Raw genomic sequence first — 12412 nt, 5'->3', positions numbered from 1 at the left:
GACACAAAGCATGGAGGTCTCAATTTAACTGGAGGTCTTTCCAATTGTGGTCGGATACCTCGGTAGGCTTTGATCTCATTATAAAAAGCGGGACTAAAACGGTGATTTAGGCCTTACCTTGGATCGGTTTTCACCCTCCATCCTTTCAACGAGGCTACTGCTGATCAATCATTTCCAGCCATCACGCTCCAGTTTTCACTTATTGAACTGTTTAGAATTCAAGATGATTAAAATTGGAATTCTAGGATCGTGCTCTTTTTTGTTCAGTAGTGGTTGAAACCCCTTTCATTCATTGGCAAGGAGTGCTTGGATGTTTCTGGCAACCACTGACATCAAACATATTTTGGAACTTTACACGAATTCATCTCGCTCGTAATTTTTATTCCCGCAAAAAAATATTGTTCTACTAATTCTTAGGAAAAGCAATGGGTAACGAGTAAAGCCATTACATTTTTTTCGAGTAACGGTTGTGTAACGAATTACTATTTTTGACCAACGTAATTGTGATTGTAATTCGTTCCTTTTACTGATGAACGACTAATGCCCTGATAATCAAAGGCATGATATTTCGGTTAGTAGTTCGATTCTGTGTTTTAACGAATTGACATAATTCCAGCTGTGCTCAAGTTTTACTTTTACGATTTTCATACTCTTCTATTATCATATTCCAGGCGTAAAATCGTTCAAAACAAGAAAAAGTGAGCAATCAACTGTCATCTCATTTTCTTAAAGGAAATGAAGGACAGATTGAGTTGGAGCTTGAAATAGTTTTAGATGACATTTGCAATAACAACACGATGCTCTCTTCATGAAAAAGAAATATGTTTTAAGAATGATTTCTCCTTAAATGTTGTAAAAAATCAGCCACGGGGCCCCCCATGCTGAAAATGAACTGCTCTCTAAGTTAAATAGGATTAGACTACGAAACAGGTTTCACTTTTTTGTTTTATCTCTCTGGTAGCTTTTGATGAAGAGAAAAGAAAAAAAATAGCAATCTCTTGTTACAAAAACGCTAAGTTTTTTTTGCTCCAAACTCCAAAGTAGATTCGTTGAGGGTTCCTTTCTATAAAAGGTAATCCTTTTACTCGATTCATTTGGATTTTATTGCAAAAAAATACTCACACGCAAAAAAAATATGGCTGGGGCCAGTAAAATTACTAAAATTAAACAATAGCTTTCTTCTGCTGCCCGATTTTTTTTCCTTCCATATGTAATATTGCACTTTTTGGCATTTGTGATTCAGCCTCTAACAAATGCAACGTCGATAAAGCCAATTTATCCGTTTGGATATTTCTAATGCCTTGAAGTTGTCTTTGATTTTTTTTTCCGATTTCATGATGAATTAGTGTCTACATTAACCTAAGGGACATGTCACTTTTTTCTGCTAGCATGTCACAATAAGTTTGTTTATCCACGGATTTCAAAAAATATGGAATGTGAACGAGCTTCTCGCCAAATCGGCCTGCTCTTGGTTATAGCAAATCTGAGGCACTTTTCGAATTAGAGTAATAAGATGATAAACGTTGATCTCTTCAACTCAAGGTAGGTCATTTTTATACCATCTACTTGTAAAGGGAATCGTTTCAAAGTTATGTTCTCGAAAGCTTATGACGCTGACCAAGAGCAGGCCGAAAATTCAAATTTTATGTATTGTTTACTACATAATTTTGACCATATCTCCTGAGTTCCCTAAGCAAAAGTTTGGGCGCAAATTTGGTCAAGTTCATCTATTCAACAACATCTTGTGGTCGTATCAAGTGCTTATTTGGAATAAAAATGTGGACTGCCGTTCGCAGTCCACATCCCTAGAATTAGAAGTCCGTGGTTCATCATTCTAGCGTGGCTGTGATTTTTTAGTTTGCCCTTTAGTGACGCATCTGACATCAAAAATGAACCCTTCTATCAAAGCTAAAGTTAAACAAAGTGTTACAGAAAGAAAACGACTCAATGGGAAAACTAAATCCTCAATCACTTGTATCCACATGTACATGATTGTACAAATAAGGAGCGACTGACTGAGCGTGACTTTCTTGTCACTCTGTAGTATCATATGAGTGGAGTTGTATGATTGTTAATGTTGCTACTAAACAGGCCTTGAAATGGCTTTCAGATCCATTTTGGGGGAGGCTTTCATTTCGATATTCAACCTGAAACCAACACCTTCTAACTACCTCGAGCACAATATTGGTCTCAAAAAGCGTTCCATTACAGCCAATATTGACAATCAGCTATTTTAGGAAATTCAAAATAAACACCCGAAAAAAACGATCCACGTTAATAAATGTTTATCTAATAACTGCGGGGACATCCGACACTTCTTGAAAACATTGTCGGTCGATTGCATCAGCTGAAATGAAGAGAGCACTTGAGAATTGAGATGGAACAGGTGGATGAGCTCAGCTTTCGCAGCTGGAACTCCTATGAATGGCAACAACAACACTAAAATCGACTGTATTTATTTATCCGAGCTACAATTCGGACGGAACTTTGGCCCCCGTGCATTCCTTCCTTCGGCCAGGGGCCAGTTTTACATTCCAGCAAGACGTCTGTGCATGTTCGAGTACGTTTTGAACCGGATTCGCCCAAACCCGATCCCGAGAATGATCCGTGTCAACATCAAATCATCTCAAGGGCTTGAACAAGTCAGTCTCTCCAAACTCGTTTTCCTCTCCGTTCGTTCTCTCTTAAGCTGACTTCATTCACTCGTACTTGTGAGCGCATAAATCACAGCCAATGAATCCTTCTGTTATTGCTCGATGCTCCTTCCATGTCGTTGTTGCTGTTTTAGCATTAGATCTAGAAACATAATTAGATTGGAATTGAGCTTTGAGCACTCGCGTTTCCACCAACGACCTCACGTCACTTCCAACTTCCAATGAGTTGCCGAGCACAGAACTACATGTACGAGTACATACATAGATAGTACCAGTTCATTTAGTGACGATGTGACTTGTACATAGAACGTGGTACGACGTTCAGCTCCACGAGAACGAGCAGCGTTCTTATCGTAGTAGTCCATGCATGCGCACACAACGGGGCTAAGCCGAGGCGAAATCCCATAGCGAAACCCTGAGCACTCTGGATCCTTGGAGGTGAGGAGGTGGACACTGGACGAGCTGGAGGCTGGAGGGAGCCGTGGTGTCAATTTGCATTTCATCTGGACTCTCAGTTACTCCGAAGATTTTGCCGAGATGAGACCTATGCGAAGAAGCCAGAGTGAGTTCGTTCAACCGGGAACTTTGGGGGCTGGCCGGCACCCGAATCAGCCTCATGACCGGGAAGAGGTGGCCACCTCGCCCATAGGAAAATATGGGCGGCATTTCGCAGTGGCCTCCAGCAAGCGAACCCCGGGCGACACTTCGGTGAGTTCGTCCACTTCCACTCCGCACGTGATCGCATTGGTGGGTTTGCCGGCACGAGGAAAAACCTACATCTCGAAGAAACTGTCCAGATATCTCAACTGGATTGGAGTGGAGACTAAGGTACGGAATTGGATGTACTTTACCTAACCTTAACCGGTTGTCTTTATCGTCTTAACTTGAGATAATCCAGATAAAACCACGTCCGGCCTGATTTTTGGTGTTGCCTCTGTCGGGCAGTTATGAGACCATAACCTTGATGGTTATTTAGTATGATCATGAAACGAGGTTATTCCCCTTTCAGGTAGAAATTCGAGTGACTTACTGCACAAATCAGAGTAACCGGAGCGCCCAGCATGAACCCACTTAAAACAGATCCTGACCTCAAAAGCGATTGCTCCAGATTTCTGATCTCGTGAGCATACCGTAGATCCAGTTTGTCTCATTTTCTACTAAAAATGTCCTTGGGAGTATTTTTTTCATGAACAATGAACATCCAGGTTTAGATTGCATTGGTAAAGTTAATATGCACAATTGCAATCGAGATTGAGTTCCGACCAAAAAGGGAAACGCAATTTGGACACGCACTATGTACTTAAAAGTGGTCATGGAATTGATATCATAGAATCTTTTCTATTTATCCTCGCTAATAGTAAGAAAAAAAAGTGAGAATGGCTTGTGAAAAATAGAATTGCCAGCTGGCCTAAAGAAAGAATAATCTTAACGCGATGTTTTTCCAAGGGACTTGAATAGGTCAATGATCAACATAATCGATGAGCTAAAATTTTCAATAATCTTGACCGGCGAGTCAAAGGAAGTTTATTTGATTAGTGCCCAATGTCAAGAGTATCTAGTATGCGGATGATGCACTATTCTCAAAGCCAATCTCATTTAAAATAAACAAAAGTCTTTACTCCTCCTTCTTATCTACCATTTCAGCAGAACAAAAAAAAGTTTTACGTATAATGAACGCTTGAAATAACACTTCAGATGTATCTACTTGACTACTTTTGAGGAGCACTCAACTCTTTGAAACACTGACAGGAATGGCAAATTTAATACGGGCCAAACCCCTGTTAGCTAGTCTTCAAAACAGTATATATAATGCCACTATTTCTTTCAAACACTTGATATCAGTAAAGGCACAAAGGGAGCAGATGCAAAATCACTAACGGTCTGCATTTGGACCAACTAAAAATAGAATCGAATCTCATTAACACGAGATGAAATAAGCAAACACCTATAGCAATGTTGAAAACAGGGATTAATTCTTATTTTATTTCACGATCGATCAGCTGTCCTACTTTGAGCCGCGCTCTCCCTTTTCAACTAATCCGAGTAGTGCCTATGATATCGTTCTCTGTGATTAGCCCACCACGTGCGTTCGTTGCTCTTAGTTATCTAAAATAAAGAATGCATATTTGTCTCTCAGAGTCCTCGAGTCACATATTTTCATCTCACGAAACAAGAAGTCATTGTTGACCTTTTCACGGACATCCGACACAATCTGTACTTCAATCCATTCCCATCCGATGCATTGCATCTCATAAACAGGCTTTTTCCGCCAGCACAGCAGCATCCTAGCAGCTACATTCGCCATCAGCTGTGCATCTAAGAGGCCTCTCTTTTTGTCCCACAAAAACAAGCAACCAATGCTTATTTTGAACGTTTTCTACCGAACATTCCGGGCTTCATGGACACCTTAGGAACCATGGTCGAGATCTAATCCAGGATGCAAGTGGTCATCACGAAGAACTCGCATTGCCAGGCTCTCCCCGAGGACTTCAGTCGTAACACCCGAGACAGCTTTGTCGATTTCCAAGCCGAGCAGCTCTTCACCAATGTCCGGCTTCATTTTCCGGAGGGCAAGCCTATCGAGGTGCACTCCATGGTCTTGACCGCACATTCCCGTGTCATCCAGTCTTGGTTACGGACTCAGAACACGGGATGTGCGTGCATGGTGGATCAGGAGCGACTGACTTTGCCGCAGTTGGACCTGATCTTTGGCGGCTATCGACGACAAACCGTGGAATCCTTGATGGAGATCTTGTACACAGGATCCACTTTGATTGGTGCCGAGCTGTTGATGGAGTTGGACAGGTTGTGCCGGGAATTTGATATTGATGCCGGGCAATTGGAGACGGTGGAAGAGCCGCCGGAACATGATGTCATTTCCGGGGACTTGCTTGAGCCTTTGGAGACCACGTATCTGGATTGTGGACATCATTGTGATCGACGGTTTCCATCGGTATGGGCTCTACAGAAGCACATGGAGGAATGCACCATCGAAATTGATCTGGAACCGGTCTTGGAACGAGACGATACCTCGAGGGACCCCGAGAACGAAACCGATCCCAGTTATGATCGGGTTTTTGTAGAAGCCCAAGATGATCCCCTGCTGGTTGAAGATTTGACGGATGATTATGACACAGAACTGGAAGAAGGTGAAGAGGAGGATATTGAGGAGATGGAGGAGGAGCCCGATGAAGAGGAGAGTGTTCCTCGAGATCACGTGGAGAAGAAAGAGGCCAAGAATGACTTGAAAGCCATGGCGTCCCAAGCGAATTTGAGTCCCAAGGTGGTCATTGAGAAACTGTTGACCTGCTATTTGTGCGGGCAGGTGGCGGAGACGATTGCCAGTTTGAGATTACACTTAGTCAGATCTCATTTTGCTGACAAGATCATGAGGGCCAGTGCGTCGAGGATTGATGGCTTGACATGCATCGGTTGCAACGGAGATCGACCATTTTCGGGGAAAATCAAGCTTTTAACGCATCTCGGACTGTTTCACAACGTGATTCTGAAGGTGGTCAAGAAAGTGGATCAACCCGAAATTTTTATGTCGGACAAACTTAGAAAAAAACAAAAGCGAAAGAAGCCACATTGGCCGTCCAAGATGATAGGAAGATTGCCAAAGAGGAAAAAGAAGAAGGAAGTGATCGTCCAATCCGACACGGACATCAAGAAGAAACGTGATGCTCTGTGGAAGTTCTTCAACGACCCGCCCACGGATGAATTAAGATGCCATTACTGTAGTAAACTTTTCTCAGACCGCTATCAGCTCCTGGAGCATTTCGGGCTACGTCACTTTTGGAAAGATATCCGTACCACCAAACCCGAACCGGAAAAGGTGAAACATTGCTCAATTTGCCAGCTCGATTTCGACTCGGAAACAAACTCCATCAAGCATGCAGCCACGCATCATAGCGAGATTTTGCGGGCATTGGTGAACGATCTCCCCAAGTCATTGAATGCCTCCACAATCCGGTCCTGCTGCCAGAACAATCGTGGGACATCTCAAAGAGCTTATCGAAGACACGCATGTACTCACTTCAAAACAGAGATCCTGGCCATCAATGGAAAAGGCCCGGGTGAGCAATGCCATCTCTGTGATAGAATGATGACCTCGATGGCCGGGGTCATTGATCATGTGGGCACGGCCCAAAATATGGTGCGCAATTTCCTGAATTCTGCAGAGTGTGAAATGTATGACAATGATCCGTACATTCCAAGTGCGAGTCAGTCGACGATGCTCAAGACCAAAACCAGGACGTCCATGGGCAAGAGGAAAGATATCTGATATTAGCATTGATGCGTGTTTTAGCGTGGATTAATTGTTAATTTGTTTGTTTGGTCGTTTTGTTGAATTAAAGATACGATTTTTGTTCGTCGAATCTCGACCCTGTGAACCTTTTTCCCTTCTTTCTTTGCCATATATTTATTGATAGGGAATTTTCGATGTTATAGGTGATCAATCTAGGCGATTATCGGCGAAAATATACCAATTATGCCAACCACAATATCTTCAACAACGACAACCCTGAAGGTCTTCGGATCCGAAATCAAGTTTGTGAGGAAGGTCTCCAAGATGCCATCAACTACCTAGAAAACGAAGGAGGGGAAGCGGTGGTGTTCGATGCGACTAACACTACCCGAGAGCGTCGGAGATTGCTCCATGATACCGTGGTCAAGAAGAAAGGCTTTAAGTTGTTCTTTGTCGAGTCGGTCTGCGACGATGAGACCATTATTGATAGCAACATTCGTAGCGTGAAGGTAATTCTGAGTAATGTTTAACATCCCTACGATGAATAAGGCACTCTAGAACAAGCCTTTTGTTACAGGTGACAAGTCCGGATTACATCAGCTTCAATGCTGATCAGGTGGTCGAAGATTTCAAGGAGCGTATAAAGCACTACGAGGCCCAATATCAGACCTTGGATGAAGAGCTCGAATCCGAACTGAGCTTCATGAAGATCTTCAATGCGGGCGAAAAGGTCCTAGTCCATAAGCACGAAGGCCATGTGGAGAGTCGGATCGTGTACTATCTCATGAATATCAAGATCACTCCTAGGACGATCTACCTCACGCGCCATGGGGAATCCAATTACAATCTACAGCAGAAACTGGGCGGGGATCCCGGGCTATCGCCCAGAGGGAAGGATTACGCCCAAAAGCTGGGCGAATATATGAACAGCCTGAGCATTCCAAATCTCTTGGTGTGGACCTCGTTCATGAGGCGAACGCATCAAACCGCCAAACACGTGGTGGGTATCCACGAAAGGTGAGACAAGGTGCGATCCATCGATGAGGTTGAGAATGCCTTGTAATCATGTCTTTCTACTACAGATGGAAAACGCTCAATGAGCTAGACGTGGGTGTGTGCGACGGCTTGACCTACGAAGAGGTCAAGGGCAAGTATCCGGATGATTTTATCGCCCGAGACAAGAACAAGTACCGATATCGGTATCCTCGGGGAGAATCTTACGAGGACCTCGTGGCTCGCTTGGAGCCCGTTATTATGGAGCTGGAACGCCATGGCTCCGTGTTGGTGGTCGGACACCAAGCCATTTTGAGGTAATCATAACGGTTTTAGAGCGCCTGTCAGGATGCCTTAGGTTGCCACGGTTGGCTTTATCCTTAATTCTTGCAGATGCATTTTGGCCTACTTTGAGGAGATTGACGAAGACGAGTTGCCATATCTGGAGGTCCCTCTCCATACAATAATCAAATTGGAGCCTAGAGCTTATGGATGTCATGTTGAATTTGAGAGATTGAATGTCGATTGCGTGAGCACGCACCGACCCAAGCCCAAAGTTCCCGGACAACTTCAAGATGACATGTAAGATCAAGACCTAAATTTATGCCATTGTGACTTGATTATCCATTTCACGCCCATTGGCTTCATTTCAGCGCCACCCAATTGGATCAAATTGAAATTCACCATGTGTGAAGAACTTGCTTCAAACGGATATGTTTGTATTTCGCTTTTATACTTTTGTGCTCCATGCAACCCAGACTCGGATCAATATATACGTACCATGAATGAAGATCATTACTGCCAATACTGCTTCAGAATCAGCGTTTTCTTTGTTTTTGCATCTGTTTGGAGATGAATGTTCGGTTCACCGGATGAGTAAGCTCGGAAATATTTACCCAGCCATCATGGTTCTGATCCAGAACCTCGAAGATATCGTCAATCTCTTCTTGCGATAACTGCGTTCCAATCACAGGTTCGAGTAGGGTCCGGAATTCGCCCTTATCGATGGTCTTGCCTTCACTCTTCTGAATGGCTGCCTCGATATTCTCAACATAACTAAAAAAGTGCTTCAAGGCCTGGTAGCTCCGAGCACTGGTGTAATCAAAGTTCATAACGTTGTACCGGCGCACGGTCATGCCAAAGACCGAGGAAATGACGAAAAGTATGCCACCCGTGGTCACGTAGAAGGCTGTGGGATGTTCTTCGAATCCATGCGTGAGGTTCATACCGAACGTTCCGGCCACTAAAGCTCCCGAGCCCACGGCCAAGGTGCCCATTTCCATGAAGAGACCCATGCGGATCATTTTGTTGCGCGTACTGTTCAAGTGGATCTTGATGAAGTCGTTGGTGTCTTCGATCATCTCTTGGATGTTCCGAAGCTCGCACTCAATTTCTTTGAGATCTGAATTGTAGGCTTCCAACAATAACTCCATTTCATCGTGAGCGGGCTTCGAGTCCTCCGTTAAACAAAGTCCCTCCAGATCAACTTGGTCTCGTAGAATATCGGTCACAGCACTTCGCACGTTCTTTACAGACATTTCGAAAGTGTTCAAGCTCTTTCTAAAAGCCAAGATTCGTCTCAACATGGCCGAATTGGGCGTGGCTGAGGTCTCTTGGAGCACCAGGTCCAACACGGGCTTCAAGATGTTCAACAATCGCTTGAACTTACTCACCACGTGACCTAAGGCCGTTTCTAGTACAATCACTTCGAATTTGTCGTGCGATCCGTTGTTCAAGGACTCCAGGAAATGATGCATAGTGGGCTCCCCGTTCCGGACCTCTTGCCGATTTTGTCCCACCGTCAACCGATGCTTGAGATCGGCAGCGAACGATTGGACGGGGATCTCCTCCGGACTTAGGATGAGACATCGGTCTTTTAGACAATAGAGTCGGATATGCTCCAAGCTGAGCAAGAAACAGTGCGATGAAGGCCGAGATAAGATCACGGGTAAGGATTCTTGTAGGACCTTACTCTGGTAGAACATGCGCATATCTCGGATAGGTAGATTGGATTGGTTTTTGATGTGAGCGATATCTTGCATCTTCTGTTGTGATAACGAGACCTGACCAGTTCCCAAGACCTCGAACATGGGGATGTTCCACTTGTTGGACTCATCCGACTTGGTTTGATTCTCGTTCAAGGTGGTGGTGTTCATGTTGGGATCTTCCGGAGAATACACTCGTCTGGTACACATGCGTAGAAAGGAGCGATTGGCGATGGTCAAGATACTCGATGAGAGCATGGGACTCATCATCCAAGGCATGGTAGAAGACTTGGGTTTCTTGTTAGGCAACAAGGAGGTTTGTTTTCATGTTGGACGATCCACAGCGAAAGGCATGAAAAATGACCTTGATGAGGTTGAAGAGGATTGAGGATTACAACGTTGCGCACCGAGTTTTATCGGATTGTTCAAAGCCAATCGTCAGTGGTTAAAGCCTAACAAAAGTATTAGAAGCTAAAAGATACTGGCAGGGCTTTTTGCTCCAGAAAAAAAGGAATTAATTATTGTTTCCTCTTGATTGGCCAAGGTAAATAATTCATTATTTTAAACATTCCTAATGTAAAAGAGGAATGATTTGAATTCTCGGTTAGTACACTAATCTCGTTACATATTAAAATGCTATAATTGTGACGACGCAAAAGACCCAAAAATTACGAAATTTTCATTTTTTTTGTGTTTTCATATATCCTAACTAAATTTGTATTTTCACATATCCTACCTAAAGAAGGCGGCTCAGGACCGAAAATTGAGGTTGCTTTTAACAACAATTAATGTGTTGTGGTTCAAATCTTGTTTAATTTACACTGCTATATTGTTTATATCTCCTCATTCAAATTCCTTTGAACTAAAAGACCTGACTCACAACGAAATCATCCTTTGGCTTGAGCACCGGTATGTTGCACCAAATCTTTTAACTCTCCCCATATCCATCCATGACTTTTTGAGCACAGGATTAGCTGTCTGTTTTCGATTTGAAATACCTAAAGAATATGTGCTCCAGAAGAAAGCTATACATGTACATTTGATACTTATACGCTGTCTCTTTTGGCCAAAAAATGTCCATTTTGGTTTCCAGGTATGTTGATGCATGACCATGATGAGTTAATAGTTTAATGGAAAGTACTTTTCACATTGCAAAAAAAAGCAATAAAAAATACACTAAATTCAGTCATTTCATCATGGCCTTCACATATCCTCAAAAAGATTGAAGCAATGCGTTAGTAAAGGAAAAGACACAAAAAACGCGATAGCTGACTTTGTTTGTTAGCATTAGCTATTGCATGTATATGTCCGAGAGACCTCAATGCTGTCAATTTGGTTTCAGCTGACGAATGTCTCACCACTTCTTCTGGCACTGACCGAGTCACACAGAACAATGTCTGGCACTCCGGCTCATGAAAATCAGTTAAACTACCCAAAAGTGTATAACACTGGAGTTGGTTTGTGGTTCACTCTAACAAAACAGCCAGAGCGAGATGCCAGTGATTTTTTTTATTTTTTTTTCATTCTAACGATCGCAGAACTTATGAGCGGTAAATCAATTACAGCTCCCTTTTCGAAAATAAATTGTCATTTCATTTTTGCTTCACTACCTCTGCACCTAGCAATTCGTGGTTAATATTAAACATGACTAAACCTGTAAATTTGCCTAAAGGTACACGGTTTCTCTGAGGTTTCTTTATTTCATTTATACTCCTTAGCGTGATGCTTTTATTGCTGCAATCTTTTATCGTGTGAACTTTTTTAAGGTGGAGAGTTTTGAGAGCCAGTCCACTTTAGAGACCATTTACTGTGGGAAATTTTTTGGGTGGAAATGCTTCAGTTTCGTTCAAGGTGAATTCCAATTTCGATAAGAGCGTTTGTTTTTATTAATGGAATTAGCAAAAGGAGACGTTCCCTCAAAAACGTAAATATTTCCTCAACTCAGAACGATTGATCAATTTTGAGTCAAGATTTCATGGCAAATATACAATGCTGTACAAATAGCTTTTTCATATCATCTAAAAACTGTATTTAATAAAAATGGTGTCCTAATGCTAATTAATGTGTTCAAAAATGTTAGTGGAATTTTTTATTTCAAGATCTCTTTTATGTACGTACAGTACACATTTTTTAACTACTTATGCATGACAAACGCCAATCTTGCACTGAATAAATTCTAGTTTGTTACTCCATTTTACCCTCAGAAAAAACGAACAGGCTATTTTGACTTGCCGCTATCACTTTTAGAGACCATTGCCATCTACCGTTCAAAAGGCTTTTTTGCAAAGTGGTTTGTTTACGAGGTCAAATTTGGCGCATTTCCCGACGAAATCGGAATCAAATTTCATTCCGTTTGGTCAAGGGACGGTTAGGCTAACATGCTTTTACTTGTTTCGGCGTTAGACATAAACCATTGACGCCTTTCATAAAACAATGATTTTTCCTAGGGTTTGTCTACCGAGTTAAACATGGGAGTCCTGGGGAGTCAAAAGGAGTGAAAAGGGAGGCAGGGGTGCCATGCTTCTTGGGCT

General features: G+C 42.7%; 2 protein-coding genes across 2 annotated transcripts; one reads left to right on the top strand and one right to left on the bottom strand.

The window, feature by feature from the left end:
* The first annotated feature begins 2782 nt into the window (after positions 1-2782).
* LOC131887979 (6-phosphofructo-2-kinase/fructose-2,6-bisphosphatase 1-like) lies at positions 2783-8691 on the top strand. Its single transcript, XM_059236731.1, has 6 exons — positions 2783-3482; positions 7107-7412; positions 7481-7920; positions 7986-8213; positions 8290-8478; positions 8550-8691. Exons 1-6 carry the CDS (start codon positions 3192-3194, stop codon positions 8587-8589), a joined length of 1494 nt encoding a protein of 497 aa, XP_059092714.1. The 5' UTR covers positions 2783-3191; the 3' UTR covers positions 8590-8691.
* Positions 8594-10263, bottom strand: LOC131887980 (uncharacterized). Its single transcript, XM_059236732.1, has one exon. It carries the CDS (start codon positions 10158-10160, stop codon positions 8715-8717), a length of 1446 nt encoding a protein of 481 aa, XP_059092715.1. The 5' UTR covers positions 10161-10263; the 3' UTR covers positions 8594-8714.
* Between the last annotated feature and the right edge of the window lie 2149 nt (positions 10264-12412).

Source organism: Tigriopus californicus, chromosome 10 (genome assembly GCF_007210705.1).
Source record: "Tigriopus californicus strain San Diego chromosome 10, Tcal_SD_v2.1, whole genome shotgun sequence".
NCBI classification, from domain to species: Eukaryota; Metazoa; Arthropoda; class Copepoda; order Harpacticoida; family Harpacticidae; genus Tigriopus; species Tigriopus californicus.
The sequence above is the reverse complement of the archived record's forward strand: the minus strand, read 5'-3'. Positions and strand labels throughout refer to the sequence as shown.

Coding starts and splice junctions, on each gene's coding strand:
- LOC131887979 (XM_059236731.1), top strand. CDS start 3,192: ATGAGACCTATGCGAAGAAGCCAGAGTGAGTTCGTTCAACCGGGAACT. Junction 7,413..7,480: donor GCAACATTCGTAGCGTGAAG/GTAATTCTGAGT, acceptor CTTTTGTTACAG/GTGACAAGTCCGGATTACAT. Junction 8,214..8,289: donor GGACACCAAGCCATTTTGAG/GTAATCATAACG, acceptor TAATTCTTGCAG/ATGCATTTTGGCCTACTTTG.
- LOC131887980 (XM_059236732.1), bottom strand. CDS start 10,160: ATGCCTTGGATGATGAGTCCCATGCTCTCATCGAGTATCTTGACCATC.